The sequence below is a fragment of the Thamnophis elegans genome, chromosome 2 (genome assembly GCF_009769535.1).
Source record: "Thamnophis elegans isolate rThaEle1 chromosome 2, rThaEle1.pri, whole genome shotgun sequence".
Taxonomy (NCBI): domain Eukaryota; kingdom Metazoa; phylum Chordata; class Lepidosauria; order Squamata; family Colubridae; genus Thamnophis; species Thamnophis elegans.
The window spans coordinates 144584721-144601698 of NC_045542.1; the positions used below are offsets into that span (position 1 = coordinate 144584721).

The window sequence follows — 16978 nt, forward strand, 5'->3', positions numbered from 1 at the left end:
TTTCCATTCAGTTTCTCTTACTCAGTCCAAGCCTACAGACCTATTTCAATTCTCTCTTGACTAATTGATAATTTCTCAGGATTAATACTGGATTTCCTTGGTTTTCATTGTGGATTTCTTGCTGGTTGGAGGTAAAGCGGCAGTTTTCTGCCAGCCGATTCCTCTCTCACTACTCCCTTTGCAGGGATATCGGATTACTGCAGCTGGAGCGTGGGGCGATCTTGCCGTTCCCAAACGGCTTCTCCGCCTGTCCTCCCTTTAAGTTCGGCGCGCAGGGAAGCTGAGTCTCTCCAGCGCCGCCTTCCCACACCGGATAGCACCCGCCTACGGGCGCGGTCAGATCCGAAGCTGTGGCTTATCGGGGCTGTTCCTCTCCTCCCCCCTGCCTCCCTCCCTTCTGCCCTCGCTGGAGCGGCTGCCGGAGGATTGCATGGATCGGCTGTTTGGGATTTCTCCCTGCCGTTTCTTTTAAATTTCGCGCCTTTGATGCCGGCTGCCTTATTTGGAAGCAATTTCACGCATGCGTGATAATGTCTGGGGATGAGAAGGCAGAATTATTCGCGCGCTTGAGTCTGCGCGCTGCTTTCGCCCCTCCCTTTTCCCTCACTCGAGGTTGCTGACTCAGGAAGGAGGTCGCTTCTCTCTTTGTCTCTGCTTCCACGTGGCGTTCTTGGCGAGTGCTTTGCAATTGCATTCCTTTGTTTCGCTGATTGAGCTCTTTCAAATTCATACTATGGCTGATCAATCGGTAGTGCAAGGTACTGTCGGGCCAGTTTCTGAGCCCCGTTCCCCTGGCGAGGGGGGGGATAACCCTGGGCCTAGCAAGGCCACGACCAGGGCTTCCAGTAGCAGGCCTCGAGCCTCATCTACTGTTCGGGATAAGTCGCACAAGCGCAAAGATAAGGCCAAGGCTCCCCCCAAGGCATCTGGGGCTCCCATTTGTTCCCCTCCGGTTCTGATTCAGCAGCCTGTTTCTCCGGTGCGAGTCGTTGAGCAGGGTTGGTCCCCTGATATTCAGCTTCCCCAGGCCCCTCTTCCTGAGGTAGGGGTTTTCGGGCCTCAATCTCCCCCAATTATTTCTGAGGCTAGTGGGGCTTCTCTTCGTTCGCCTCCACGTGCTGGGCCTTCTGCCACATTCACCCCCACAGCTGCAGGCCTCAGGCCTCTGGAGGGCCAGGATTTGGGCCTTCCTGCTGATTTTTACAGCATGATCTCAGAGGCTATTTCCAGAGGGGTGGATGCGGAATTAATGCGTAGATCCCAGGCCTCCAGGCCTACTATGGCCTACTCGGGCCTAGCTCCTCAGGCACTGCAAGGGGATTCTTCCATCCTGCAAACGGATCCTCCTTCCCCTTTCCCCTCTGTGTTTAGTGCACAATCTCCTTTAGTGGAGGAAGGCGAAATCCCGGATAGGGATTTTTCTGGTGATGAGGGCCTACCTATGGATCAGCCTACTGCCCCTGGGCTCTTCAGGCACACTCTTTTCAAGTCTCTGCTGTATAAGGCCAAGACTACCGCCCACATGGGGGAGGCGGTTTCTGGAGAAAGTGCTGCTGTGGGCCTGGATGCCACCGAGCGGCTCTTTGCTGAGCAGGTGGCCTTACAGGATTTTATCCCATCTCCCAAGCTTTTTCTTGATTTAATCCAGAAGCAGTGGGATGAGCCGACCGCAGTTAAGCCTCCAGGGTCTGGAGATAGGAAACTTTACACATCTTCCCCAGAGTTGGAGGCACTCCTCCAGTTTCCCACGGTGGATGCTCCCATTGCTGCTCTTGCTTCACCGGCGTTAATTCCTTCTGAAATTTCAGAAGGTTTGAAGGCCGAGGACCGCAAGGCCGAATCGGTCATTCGTAAAACTCATCAGGCAGCGGCGTGGGCCTTACGTTCCGCTACTGCAGCTTCCTTCTTTAATAGGACTTCCTTAGTTTGGCTGAGACAACTACAGGAAAGGCTGGACCCGGAGGAACTGCGCCTCCATCAGGATGTCACCAAGCTGATAGCGGCCTTAGAGTATTCTGCAGATGCCACCCTTAGCACGGCAAAATTTGCATCCCGAGCCGTGGTTTCCAATGTGGCCTCTCGCCGCTTGCTCTGGCTTCGCCACTGGCAAGCTGATGTCAAATCTAAGTGGCGCCTAGCATCCACGCCCTTCAAGGGCGGGGCCTTGTTTGGTGCAGTGCTGGATCCCATTCTCATTGAGACTCGGGACAAACGCAAGGTGCTTCCCTCCACCAGCGCCCGTGTACTTAGGAGGCCACAGCCTTATAGTAGGCGGCAGCCCTTTCGGTCTGGGGACTCGGGGTTTACTTCCGCCCCCTATGTCCCCAACTACACCAGGGGGTTCTCCCAGGCACAGGACCGTGCCCAGGACCGAGCTGGGGCCAGAGACAGGGGGCGCCAGCAGGGTCAGGCGCAGAGTAGACGGTCCTTCCGAGGAGCGGGCAACCGTTCCTTTCGTAGATACCGCTGACTCGCAGGAGGTAAGGGGCCATAGGAGGACGTCTCTTGGCCTTCGCCCACCAATGGGCAGAGCTCACATCAGACGCCTGGGCCCTTCAAGTGGTGAGCTTGGGTCTCACTCTAGAATTTCTATCCATTCCCCCGAGGAGGTTCATCAGGTGCCCTGTGCCCAGGTGCCCGTCGAAACGGCGCCTTATGGACGCCGAGATATTCCATCTTCTCACCATCAGGGCCATAGAACAGGTACCCAAGGGGCAGGAAGGCCTAGGGTTTTATTCCATCTTGTTCCTGGTACCAAAGAACTCCGGGGGATGGAGGGCAATCCTAGATTTGAAACAGCTCAATCAGCATATCAAATACCAAAAATTCAAAATGCAGTCTCTAAAGAGCATATTGGCTTCCATCCGCCAAGGCGACATGATGACTTCCATAGACATCAAAGAAGCGTACCTCCATGTGCCCATTCATCCGGCACATCGGAAGTTCCTGCGGTTTCACTTCAACGGCCGCCATTATCAATACCGGGCCTTGCCATTCGGCCTCTCCTCGGCCCCGCGCACGTTCACCAAACTTCTGGCAGTGTTGGCAGCTTCCCTTCGCTCAATTCCAATACGCATCAATTGTTATTTAGACGACGTGTTGGTGTTGTCGCCTTCTCGAGATCAGGCTCTCCGAGACCTACAGGTCACGATGGACTCATTGCGAAACCATGGGTTTGTCCTCAACCTGCCCAAGAGCCATCTGCGTCCAACCACGTCCCTCCTTCATCTGGGAACCACCATCAACTCGATGTCGTGCGAGGTTTTCCTGTCCCCGGAAAGGAGGCAGAGCATATACCATCTGGCGCATCATGTGCTATCTCAACGGCGAGTACCACTGCTGTCGCTGTCCAAACTGCTAGGAAAGATGATCTCCTGCATCGGCGTGGTGCCCTGGGCCAGGTTCCATGCGCGCCCTCTCCAGTGGTTTCTGCTGCCCTTCCAGAGAGCGCATACCAGTCATTCCCACATCAAGGTGCAGCTTCCGGGCAAGGCCAGGCGGTCCCTGCATTGGTGGATGTCGTCCAGGCTCCTCCGGGGATGTCCATTCAAGGAGCCGGACCGCGTTCAAGTTACAACGGATGCCAGTTTATTTGGATGGGGGGCCCATGCCCTGGACAGAGTGGCCCAAGGTCGCTGGTCAGATCAGGAGCTGACGAACAGCATAAACTGGCTGGAGTTGCGGGCCATCCGTCAAGCTCTCCTGGAGTTTCGGGACATTGTATCTCATTGCCATGTGTTAATTTTGACCGACAATGTGGCCTCCAAGGCCCACATCAACCGCCAAGGGGGAACACAGTCCAGAGCTCTGATGCTGGAAGCGGAAAGGTTGTTCCATTGGGTGGAGCCCAGACTCTCATCGATTCGGGCGGAGCACATCTCGGGCGAAGCCAACACTCAGGCGGACTGGCTGAGCAGAGCGACTGTGGATCAGGGGGAGTGGCAGCTCCACCCCATTCTCTTCCAGGAACTCTCTCGCCGCTTCGGTCTACCCGAGGTGGATCTGTTTGCTCACCCGCACAACGCGCAGCTTCCCCGGTTTTACTCCCGATACCAGACTCCGGGGGCGGAGGGAGTAGACGCTCTACGCAGTCGGTGGCCGGCCGGCCTTCTTTATGCCTTTCCTCCTCTCCCGATCCTTCCGTCGGTCATTCAGAAGATCTTGACGGAACAGGCGGAAGTACTGCTGGTCGCTCCGATGTGGCCCAGACGTCCCTGGTACGCAGACCTCGTCCATCTGTCCGTTTCGCGTCCTTGGAGGATTCCGGACGACCGGATTCAGCTCAACCAAGGGGCTCTCCTGCACCCGAGCCCTCAGCTGTTGCAGTTAGCCGTGTGGCACGTGAGCGGGCGATGCTAGCGGCCCTTCACTATTCGGATGAAGTAATTTCTACCATTCAAGCGGCCCGTCGCCCGTCAACTACCCGTATTTACGAGGCTACCTGGCAGGCCTTCTGTTGGTGGTGCCGGCGCACCGGGGTCGATCCCATCAAGGCCTCGGTGCCCCAAGTTCTGGATTTCTTGCAGTCCGGCCTCAACAAAGGGTTGGCGCCAAACACGCTTCGCCGTCAGGTCACAGCCTTGTCGACGGTGGTCGGGGGTGGCCAAGGCCGCTCCTTATCTCAGCACTCGCGGGTTCGGACCTTCCTTAAGGGTGCTTCCAACTTACGACCGCCGACGGTACACCGTTATCCCACGTGGGATTTGACCTTGGTTCTCAGGGCCCTAACAGCTGCCCCCTTTGAACCTCTCCATTCCATCAGCCTCCGATTATTGACGCTCAAGACGGCTTTTCTGGTGGCCATAACATCGGCCAGGAGGGTGTCAGAGCTAGCAGCCCTTTCTGTTCGTGCGGATCTTTGCATCTTCCACCCGAACAAGGTGGTGCTTCGTTTGGATCCGACCTTTCTTCCAAAGATAAACTCGTTGTTTCACAGAACTCAGGAACTTGTCCTGCCGGACTTTTGTCCTCACCCGTCTCATCCGCAGGAACGCCAGTGGCACCATCTGGATGTTCGCAGGGCTCTTCGTCGCTATGTGAAACGCACTGCGTCGTTCCGACGATCAGAGGCTCTGTTCGTCTCCTTCCAGCCGTCTTCAATGGGACAGAAGGTGTCCTCCCACACCATCGGCCGATGGTTGAAAGCTTGCATTGCGTTGGCGTATGACACCCACTCCAGACCGGTTCCAAGGCGGATCACTCCTCATTCCACCAGGAGTGCGGCCACCACAGCGGCCTGGGCGACGCAAGCGTCTGTAGAAGAGATTTGCAGGGCGGCCACCTGGGCGTCGCCCTCACCTTTTATTCGCCACTACAAGATTGATGTCTTTGCCTCGGCTGAGGCGTCCTTTGGGCGGAGAGTGTTGCAAAGGGTCCTTCCGTCTGCGGAGGAGCCTGACCAGCCTAGCTCCCGCCCTGGGACTTAATTGCTTTGGCATATCCCATGATTGGATTCCCGGAGCAGCACACAGGAGAATGACCGTTGTCTTACCTGAACGGTCCTTCTATGGGTGCTGCGAAGGGAATCCAAACCCGCCCACAGTTTCGGCTGGTCAGGGCTCCATTTTGATCGTGACTCTGTGACTTTCTTATTCTGACTGGACTCGACTAGGTAGTGCCGGATGGCCTGCGGCTTGATTGACAATTGACATATTGTTCCTTCGGTGGACTTCGTACGAGAACTGAATGGAAACGGAAGTCCAGTCAGAGGAGGCGTGACTTTGAAATTTGCATACTCAGTCTCAAGGCTAGAGGGCTAAGTTAACCCATGATTGGATTCCCTTCGCAGCACCCATAGAAGGACCGTTCAGGTAAGACAACGGTCAGTTTGATCTTAACAACAGCAACAAAAGCTACATTTCCACTTCTTTTAGCTGATTAGCTGCTAAAATTGACATTAAGAATAATAGGGTCACATCAAATAAATATGTTGGGCATTGAAGCAGAAGATGGAATTCATTTCCATGGTATATAACATTTTGAATTCTGGATTCTTGTAAGTGATGCATTTTCTTTAAATTCATCCAAATTGATGAAATTAGTGGGAATATAATGCACATTTAATTTTAAATCATTATTTTCATTATCAATCATCCAAATATACATTTCATTAAAAATTACTATAATTTAAATAAGATATTTATTTGATCTTTGGGTACAATAATTCACCTTTTCCAAGGCCAGATTGCAAATTGTGTGGAATCAAAGCTCTTACTCAAGTTTTTAAAACTCTTTATACTTGTGAGGATTCTTTGTTTTTCAAAAACTGGACACGTCACAGCATACAAGATAACTGTCAAACTGCTTTATTGTGGTACATGCTTTTCCTAATAATACTTGCCCTGGGTTAACTCCATCCTCCTAGATTTTGAGAGCTGATGTAGCCATGTAAATAATGATAGTTATTCCTTATAGCAAGTAAGTCTTAAAATTTGTATAGTAGCATACAACTTTTGCCTTTCTCTAAAATTCTTGTGTCTTGGGATTAGGGCCTACCTCAATGTGGTTTGTCTTTTTCTGGCTGCTATCGAACTCCAGCCCAAAGTCTTAAGCCAAGTGCCAAGTAGAAATTACCCCATGATGGGTTAAATGTCTGTGGAGATTCTCAATCATCCAGGTCATGGTTATCCCAAAGGGGCTTTTCAAAAGACAACTGGACCACAGTGGATTGCTTACAAACACTTGTAATCCTGGCAGTTGATTGATTGCCCTTTCCCTTACCTCCTGCAGTAATTGTACATTTCCAAACATCACTTCCTGCTTCATTGCCTCCTTGTTGTCTTCTTATCCTCCACCATTTCTCCACACACTCACTCTTTTGTAGGCTAAGAGCCTGGGTGGGGTGAAGCTGCCTATGGATGTTGGCAGGGTGCTAAAAATGCCAAGATTTGGTTCAGTTAGGTAGACACCTGAAATATCAGTGTGTATTCTTTTGAGTAAACTGCATAGGAGAATTAATAAGCTAATTCCCTTTGAAGTTTCTGGGCCTGTAAAAATTTTACTGCCTTTGGGACAAAAAGCATGAGTTTAGCCCTAATGAATTGGTGATGAGGATGGTTGGAAGTGGGAGGTGTTTCTGCTTTGCTGCTGTTGCTTTTTTCAAATGCAAGCAACAATCCCAGCTTCCTTCTCGCACATTAGGGCATATTATTTATTTATAACTAGCTGATAACCCGGCGCTACCCTCTTTCCATGAACGTTGCCGCAATTTCTAATGTAGGATTTTCCCCCTTACCAGATGGAGACCCCTTGTGGAGTACTGTGAAGCCGTTACTATGGCAACTCCACAGCACTGTACAGTAGAAGCCATTTTAAGGCAGTATGGTAGAAGCTGTTTGCACAACAGGCTGTATTTTAATGGAACACACACACCAAGGGGTGTTAGGGTGTCTTACTCCCACAGTATTTATTTTCAGAGAGTAAATAATCTAGCGAGGTCTCATTCGCCATCTTCAGGCTGTGAGACCTTGCTGAAACATTGCCAAGACAATCTCAATCTTACACTCCCAGTGAGAGAGAGAGAGTGAGTGAGTGTGTGTGTGTGTGTGTGTGTGTGTGAGAGAGAGAGAGAGATTATATTAGATGAAATGATTCTCATGCAGTTTAGTTCATCTAAAAAGACACTTTAGGAAAAAAGGGGGGGGGAAGTAAATTAAAGATTTCTTCGGAAATACAACAAATGAAGCGACTGCAGTGGAAGGAAGGGTAGGTGCAATATCTAAATATTGGATGAAATGAATAGATTTGACAACAATCCTTCCAAAACAATTAGAAGCTTTTTTTTTTTAAAAAAGAACCATATACGTATTTGGCACTATTGGTCTAAAATGTGACTTTATGAATAACCTGAAAACAAGTTGTTCTGCTAATATCTTCAAGTTCTAACTTTGTCATCTGGATGGGAAGAGCATTGAGAATAATTTGCTGAGCCCTTTGAAGGAAAAATGAAGCTTCAGTGCAGTAAACTAAAATACAAGGAATGATGAAAACAATTCTTTAAGCCATTTTTTTCTACAAAGTGAAATCATTATCATTTCTAGATATTAAATCTTACGTATGTTGCTAATGCTCCATAAAACAATGGTGGGGGGGGGGATGCTAATCCTGATAACAGCATAGTAAAGATAGCTCGATGATTTAATTGAAGCCAAGAAAACACACAAAGAGAGTCAGCACATCCTATGAGACCAGAAAAACCCAGAGATTCCCTTTATTCATTTCCGCAAACATTATTTAAAAAGGCAAGGAGCCCACTTGGTTCCAAAAGAGCCATTTTATTTTCTAAGAATCAATAGAGATCTTCTTTCTCCAAAATAAATACAAGTACAAATGCCCTCCCGGCTGCAGCAGAAAGAGCCGGGTTTCTACAAGGGGGGGGGAGGGGGTCGAGGGAGGGAGGGGTCAGGCAGAGTCCAAAAAGCTATAGTATCAAAATGTGCAAGTGAGAAGACGGCGGCCCTGCTCTGCAGAGTGACGGTAGGGCTGGGCCAAGGAAAGGCTGATAGATCTGGACAGGTGCTATGATGCAGGGAAACGGGGGCCAGACTCTGTATGTTGGGAGGGGTAGGTGTACGGAGCAGCCCAAATAATTTACATTCTCCCACTATGATACAGTATCTTACAAAAGTCTAGAGCCTTAAGACCCAGAGGGTTAGGGTACTGCCCATAGGAGCTATGCAGGCAGCTGGGTATTGCTCGTGCAGCTGGTCAGGGCAATTCCAGGCATGGAACAAGGAAGGGCAGGCTGGCACAAGAGGTAGGCTTTGCCCACGTGAAGGGCACAGTGCTCTGTGGGTGTGCCCAGCACACTGGAGGAGCGGTTGGGTGCTCTGTGCGTGTTCCTGCAGCAGCCAGGCTTCCCAAGGCTGGAGCTCCCTGCTCCCTTCTCCCGTACAGTCCAGCTGCACTGAGTGAGCACCCAGGGCGGGAGCCCCTCGGAGGGTCAGTCACTCTCGCTGGAGTCACTGGTCTGCTCTCCTTGCACCTTGTTCCGGTGTTGCATGGCTCGGTGATAGGCAATCTGGACAGACTTGCGGATGTTGGACTTGCGGCCTTCCAGCATCTTCTCCTTATCCAGGTCCTGGTTTACGCCAAGGGGCACAAGTTTGGTGCGGGGCAGCCATTGCCTGCAGGAACGGAATGTGCGAAAAGTCACTAGAGCTCGGTTCACTCCCAAAACAAGAGGGCTATTCTGTCCCCACTCTGTTCCCGTTCTTGTCAATTAATTCTCCCAGCCTCGATTGAGCTCTGTTCCTTTCTTGTAGTTTTTGATACCTGGGAAAGAGTGAGCTTCAGCCAGGGGTGGCCTGCTGGGGGTTTGCAGGGGTTCAGGAGAACCTCTAGCTAAGATTCTGTGCAGTTCAGAGAACACCCAAATCCCACTCCTGGCTGGCCCCGCCCGCCCCTCCCCTCCCAGGAGTCTCCATGTGGCCTGTTTTGAATGCAGGTAAATGCCGGACGCACGTGGAGGCTCGGTGAGGGGGAAAAATGGGCTTACCGAAAGTTTGGGAAGGCTGAAAATGGGCCCATTTCCAGCCTCCAAAAGGCCCCTGGAGCCTGGGGAGGCTGTTTTCACCCTCCCAGAGGCTCAAGGAAAGTCCACGGAGCCTGGAGAGGGCAAAAACTTCCCCTCGACAGTGCAGGAGACTGACTAGGCCACGCCCATCATGGCCACGCCCACCCAGCAACCGGATAGAGAACCCCTTGCTAAAACTTTTGAAGCCCACCCTGGCTTCAGCCCTTACCAGGTGCGCTTGTTGTCGAAGAAGAGGACCAGGTAGAGATGCTCCCGTGCTTCCTGAGTCATTTGCTCTCCCAGCTTCAATACCTCCAAGGGGGGCACAGGAATGGGGACACCATGGTGGAACATCCCTTCCCGGGGCATCTTCGGATCAATGATCTGCCAAGAGCAGGAGGGAAAAGATCAGGCGTTGTGGGGGGGGGGGGAGAACCATCTATTCAATGTGTGGTAAGGAGAGGTTTGCAGAAAAGGCAGGTTAAAAAGGAATCAGATCCAGGTTATATGTCTTGAGAATGAATGTGGCACTGTAGATACAAAGCCATACTGGAAACATTCATCTATAAACTCCAATCTGACCAGAGTTCACTGAGTAGTCTTCTGCTGTTAGTTACAGAAAATGGGTATCCTAAAACCTTAACTTTCTTCCTCCACGCAAACAAGTTTCTCATTTCTTATCACCTTTCCAGTCTCACTAGTTCTCATCGTCTCCAGCTGACATATCCAACCGTCAAGTCAGTAATGATGGAAATTGTAATTCCATCTTTAGATTCTGCTGTGTGTGGAAAACGTGCCACTGCAATACTGCAGTGACTAACCTCAGATTTTGTGTGTAGGAAAAAATAATAATTGCCACCCTGCTGTTTCCATTAGGATTGTCCTTAGGCTAGGAGGTTCTGACTGTGCAAGTTATATCGTTTGTAACATTGCAAATACACTGTTCAGTAAGGATGGTATGGAATGGTATCAGCAGGGCCAAATCGACAGAATAATGTTTCTCAACCTTGGCAACTTGAAGATGGGTGTACTTCAACTCCCAGAATTCCCCAGGCAGTTGCCAAGTTTGAGTAAACCCTGCCATAAATGTCTGTAAGAGATTCTCGGTCATCTAGGTCATGGTTGTCTCAAAGGTGCTTTTTCAGAAGGCAACTGGACTTTGTTTTTTTCTTTTGAAAAGCAAAACGTCTTCAAAAGATGAGAAGTGAAATGTCTTCAAAAGAAAAAACAAGAAAGTCCAGTTGCCTCCTGAAAAAGCACCTTGGGGTCCTGACATAAGTGGTACAACTGAGGTCTCAAATCTCAAACTTTCTGGTCTTTACAGTCTAGCCCTAACCTGTTCCCTTGAGATAGTGGTGGAGTACTTTCCGTTGCTTCTGCCAATCTTCTAAGAAGACAGCTCACCTGTTGTCTTTCTCTCTAAAACCTCTGGTATCTGAGTTCCCATAATCCTACCAATTTTCTGGTGAAAGGTAAAAGCATCACAATTGCTGTAATGGCATTTGTCGTGGCCGAGGTGGCGCAGTGGTTAAATGCAGCACTGCAGGCTACTGCTAGATCAGCAGTTCAGCGGTTCAAATCTCACCGGCTCAGGGTTGACTCAGCCTTCCATCCTTCCGAGGTGGGTAAAATGAGGACCCGGATTGTTGGGGGCAATATGCTGACTCTCTGTAAACCGCTTAGAGAGGGCTGAAAGCCCTATGAAGCGGTATATAAGTCTACTGCTATTGCTATTGCTATTTGCCATCAAGTAATTTTCAACTCCTAGCAACCATATAAAGCCCTTCATGGTATTGGATCTGGGTACTTGAGAGACCGCCTGCTGCCAATTACCTCCCACAGACCCATTAGATCTCACAGGGTTGGCCTCCTCCGGGTGCCATCTACCAGCCAATGCCATCTGGCTATTACCCGGGGGAGGGCCTTCTCTGTGGCAGCTCCGGCCCTCTGGAATGAATTCCCCGCAGGGATTCGGACCCTCACCTCTCTCCAGGCCTTCTGAAAAGCCGTCAAAACCTGGCTTTGCCGGCAGACCTGGGGGTGATGAGTTCCCTCCCCTCTCGACATGTATGGCTGTGCGACTGTTGTCTACTTTTATTATTTGTATTTTGTCTTTTATGTTCCCCTTTTTTCCCCCTTGAATTGTTCGCCGCCCTGAGTCCTCCCGGAGAAGGGCGGCATACAAATAATAAAATACAATACAACCATATAGAGAGATCTTCTCCTAGCCATAAGGTGCCATATAATTTAGAAGAATCAGTATTGCTCCACTACCCTCTGAAGGAGATAGATCAATTTCAGAAGGGATAAAGAAGAACCAAATTTTAGAAAGAAAAATATAGAAATCATTGTTTTCTACTTTTAACATTTTAAAAATGTAGCGATTCAGGATCTAACCTACAGGGACAGACAATATAAAGCAGCAGCAGAAAAATGTGTTAAACTGACCCCCCCCTGTCCCCCGAAAATAGGCAGTGATCTGATGTAATTCCACAAGGAATTATAGTTTTACTGAGCTAAAAAAAAAACCTATGGTCTCAACATGTTTGAAAGGTGCACAGTCTCAGAGTGTGTGCAAAAATAAAAAGACGACTGGATTTAAGCATACACTGTCAAAATAAATTAAACTTTAATGCAGATTCTGCCTAAAATATTTATCTAGTTCTTAAAGTTAACCAGTTTCTCAAGGCAAAAGTGCTTCTTTTGCCTGGATCGTCTCTGGAAACAATTATTAGAGCTTTTCAGGAGATGGTGCACCCCAGTTCAGGCACAGCAATTCCGTTCCCCATTTCCCCAGGGTTCTGCCTCTGAATTTTCAACAAAACAACTCCTTTTTTCTCCATCTGGAAGGGACCTAGCAGAAGTTTATATTCAAATCCAGATGCTGACTAGCACTTAGAACGGCAGGAAGGCTGCAGCATTGTGAATACTAGCTGGTGTTTCACAAGAAGTTCACTCTTTGTATCTATGCATCAAGCTGTAATGTATTTCTACTTTCTAGTTAAACGAATACTCAGTAATGGGTGCACCATCACCGGGGGTTTTCAAGAAGAGATTGGAAAGCCATTTGTCTGAAACAAGGTCTCCTGCTTGAACAGGGGGTAGGACTAGAAGACCTCCACAGTCCCTTCCAACTCTGTTATTCTATAATTCTGATAATTCCCACTCTCTTTCTCTCTCTCACAGCGATGCATACAAATATATACACCGGGTGCACATTATAACCTACCAAAGCTGGATATGATGGGTAACCCCGGCATTTGGCCCACACTAAGTCCAAGGCATCCAAAGGAGAATCTTCATCTTCAGAGAGCCACCCGGCTGATCGGCTGATACTCTTCCGGACTACTGCACAAAGAGGAAGGGGAAAAGGAGAGGGTCTGTGTCAACCTTTTGCCAACCTAGCCCTGATGGGGAAACCAGAAGAAATTGCTATCCTATACTCACTGCCATGGCCCACACCTCGGCCGGTCCCCACCGAATAGGACTCGTTTTCCGTCCCTGACGTGTCTTCACTGCTGTCCTCTGGGAAGTTTACACGGGAGAAAGAAGGCTTCCCTCTACCTTGCTTGGAAGGAGTAGTGCTGCAAAGGAGGAATAATTGTCTCAGTGGTGGGGCATTAAACCACAACAAAGGGGCCGAAAGGAAGAACGGCGCTAGGAGGAGTGAAGGCTGAGGATAAGGGAGCCCAGAAAGCCCTTTGTGAACTTAGCACAGGAACAACGAGGCCTCCCAAGCAATTGGCAGCAGAACATGAGGAAGCCAGATGAACAGGGCAAGTCCAAAGAACCTTTAATCCAGTACCTTGTTTCCCAGGTTGGTTGCGCAAAGGAGTCTTGGAAGGTTATAGGCAAATGGGCAGAAGCTAAGAGCTATGGCCCGCTGAATGCTTTTGCTCAACAATTTATATTTTGAGATGTCTTGCCTGTACTGTAGATACTAAAAATCATAGCTATCAAGACTCAAAGCCATGGAGTCTTGTCTAATTTTCCTCCCAAAGCACATCTCATTGGAAAGATGCAACTGTTACAGAGTGCCAGCAATCTGCCCCATACCAGTCCTTGGCTTTCCTTGCTAGTAAGTGCCACTTGGTCTGTTCTATACTATCCAACCTATCATATTCAAAGAGCATTCCCTATCAGAACAGACAGAATACTTTAAGAGCCATGGTGGCACACTGGTTAGAGTGCAGTACTGCAGGCTACTTCTGCTGAATGCCGGCTGACTGCAATTTGGCAGTTCGAATCTCACCAGGCTCAAGGTTGACTCAGCCTTCCATCCTTCCGAGGTCGCTAACTGGGGGCAATATGCTGGCTCTGCAAATTGCTTGGGGGCAAATATGTTGGCTCTATAAACCGCTTAGAGAGGGCTTTAAAGTACTGTGAAGCAGTGTATAAGTCTAAGCGCTAGACATTTCCATACATTTTAACGTAACAACAGGTAAGTAGAAACTGTATTTGTTGTTATGTTAAAACATGTATGGAAATGACAAAGCCAGAAAGGTCGCTCTATGTCCAATGTTTAATGTATATTCAATATGTATGTATGTATGTATGTATGTATGTATGTATGTATGTATGTATGTATATATATATATATATATGTGTGTGTGTGTGTGTGTGTGTGTGTTTTATTTGTGCTGATAAATAAATAAAGGGAGACTAGTATAGATCTATTTCAAGCTATTTAGCTCTCATCAGCTAGCCATACCCTTACTGGGATTTGAACCTGGGCTATATTACATACTAGGCAGACAACTTAACCATTAGGCCACAGGCTCTTATCCGTTATCAGCGAAGCCAGGGTGAAAGGTATCTATTAGATTTTTACAACCCCTGGTAAGAGGAAGGGGTATATATATATAAAGACTTAAGTGCTATTGCCCTTGTGACAACGCGCCTTTAAGGAACTGATAAAAAGAAACAAACATGGCAGGTTTGAAGAACGATGGGACTCAGGATTACAGGGCTGCCGTGTGACACAAAGCAGGGTTTCCTGGGGCGACTGGGTGTTCTGGTACCTGGTGCGATCTGAAGCTGCGCTGCTGGTGCTGGTGCTGCTGGACTCGGAATCGGAGCTGCTGCGTGGGAGGTTGTAGCCGCTGCGGTAGACCAGGAAGCTCTTCTTGACTGGCTGGCTGCCGCTGCTGAAACCATTGGCTGGCAGGTCTGGAGGGAGAGACGGAACCGTTAAGAGAAAAGCCCCCGTCTAATTGCTCCAGTAAAGCAAAAGCTTCCTGCCAGGTCTACCATCAGGCAAGGATGGATGAAAGTTTAGGTTCACAGTTCAAGAAGCAAAGGCGGTAAGGTATTAAGGCATCTGTCTGCGCCTGGCTTCTACAGGTAGCCCTCAACTTACGACCGCAACGAGACCAACATTTCTGTGGCTAAACAAGACAGTCGCTAAGTGAGTTTTGCCCCATTTTACCTTTCTTGCCACCGTTGTTCAGTGAATCATGCAGTTGTTAAAGTCAGTAGCATGGTTGTTAAATGGATCTGACTTCCCCCATTGACTTTGCTTGTCAGGAGGTCGCAAAAGGGGATCCCACGATCCCTGGGACACTGCAACTGTCATAAGTAGGAGTAATTTGTCTACAACAGTCATGTGGAACACTGTCACAAGTCATTTTTTCCAGGGCTGTTGTTAACATCAAACGATTGCTACATGAACTGTTGTTAGTTGAGGACTTCCTGCACCGCAAAGGTAGGCGGCTTGGGGAAAAAGAGGCTAAGCTTCTGCTTTAAGAGGCTAACACTCTTGTCCGTCGATCATCCCCAACTCTGTTTAATAATTTATTTTTGAAATGTTTTATTTCCTCATTAAATATGAACCTTGCTTCCTGCTTATATAGGCACTCCCCTTCGATTCTGTTGAGTGCCTATATAAGCTGAAAGGCAAGGCATATAATTAATAAGGAAATCTTTTTTTCCCTCCCCAAGCCATCATTACTCTCCGATAAACATGTTCAAGCTGCTTCCGCATGATTGACTCCTAGTGGGGCCAAGCACTGGACTTCCATTGTAGGCTCAATATGGAATCCCCACAGACTGCCTCCAACTCAGGCAGGGAAGACTTAGCATTTTTAAATATGTTTCAACACTGCATGTACATTTTTAAAAAAAAGCATTAGTGAAATCAAGGGAAGTGGGCTGCAGCCTTACATCAGAATAACATGTTTGTCCACAGACATATGAAGGTACTAGCTGGATACCCGTGCTCTGCTACGAAACTATGTGAACAGGCTTGATAAATCGACACTTACAGCTTGAAAATTAATTAGTAGTTATGATTGGCCTCTCCTTTACCCTTCTCTCCCTCAGGCTTGCCCCACAGAAGGAGAAGCCTCTCCTTTCCAATCCCACTCCTCTCCATCAGGCTGGTCCCATTGATCCTATCCTTTCCCCTTCTCTCCCATAGGCTTACCCCACAGAAGCCTCTCCTATCCTATCCCCTTCTCTCCGTCAGGAATGCTCCACAGAAGCCTCTCCTCTCGTATCCCCTTCTCTCCCTCAGGCTTACCCCTCTCCTGTCCTAACCACTTCTCTCCCTCAAAGTGTGTTAATAATAATATAAGAAATACTAATGATCTGATGGTCATTTTGAAAAATCCTTTCTTAGCGAGCACCTAGAAGCCAAGAGGAACATATGTGCCAAATATCAAGTTTGTAGGCTTTACAATTCTGGAGATTTTGTGATAGCGCATGAGTGGCATTTTGCTTATATATCTATATATCTATATTATATCTATATTATATCTATCTATATTATATCTATATTATATCTATATTATATCTATATTATATCTATATTATATCTATATTATATTATTATATTATATTTATATATATATATAGAGAGAGATTTTATATATATAGCTATAGATATAGATAGATGATAGATAGATAGATAGATAGATAGATAGATAGATAGATAGATAGATAAGATTCATTAGTTCATTAAATTCCTCTCTAATTTATTGCTCAAATTATCTATATAATGAGAGGCAAGAAAAAGGCGGCATTTAATTACTCCCATTGAGAGCTCTGGCTGAGACTAAGAGAGCTGTAGTCATCATGTCTGGAGGGGTGTCAGATTAGGGGAAGGCTTAGATTGTATAAGCATATAGAATGTATCCATAGAAGATGCTACTCCTAGGTTCCCAATATGGATTTTTTTAAAGAAAAAAAGTTTGAACTGTGACAGGGTTCATAAATCATGATGATTAGTCTGATTTAGACCTACCAAGTTGTATAAACACAGACATTTGGACTTATTCAGTAAAACATGATTCAATAAGCCATGCTAATGTGATACACAAAGTAAACATTTATCTATCGGCTGTACACTGAGCTCATTTATATGACGGCCCTTTTCCTTCACAGTGACGTTTTGAATTAAAACAATAAATATTTATCCAGTTGCCTTTATCAGTACTGCACCTTTAAAGTCAGATCCTCTGCAGA

General features: G+C 47.8%; 1 protein-coding gene across 5 annotated transcripts in view; it reads right to left on the reverse strand.

Moving 5' to 3' along the window:
* Positions 1-8257: 8257 nt before the first annotated feature.
* The window catches only part of LOC116503617 (peregrin), a 31384-nt gene continuing 22663 nt past the window's right edge, over positions 8258-16978 (reverse strand). For 3 of the 5 annotated variants that reach the window (XM_032210152.1, XM_032210153.1, XM_032210149.1), the window contains exons 10-14: positions 14536-14683; positions 12962-13098; positions 12744-12862; positions 9744-9898; positions 8258-9125 (exon numbers count right to left, since the gene is read on the reverse strand). In XM_032210152.1, the coding sequence (XP_032066043.1) occupies positions 8942-9125; positions 9744-9898; positions 12744-12862; positions 12962-13098; positions 14536-14683 (743 nt within the window). In that variant the 3' untranslated portion in view covers positions 8258-8941. The remainder of the gene's footprint in view (positions 9126-9743; positions 9899-12743; positions 12863-12961; positions 13099-14535; positions 14684-16978) is intronic. The other 2 variants (XM_032210151.1, XM_032210150.1) reach the window with 2 other exon arrangements.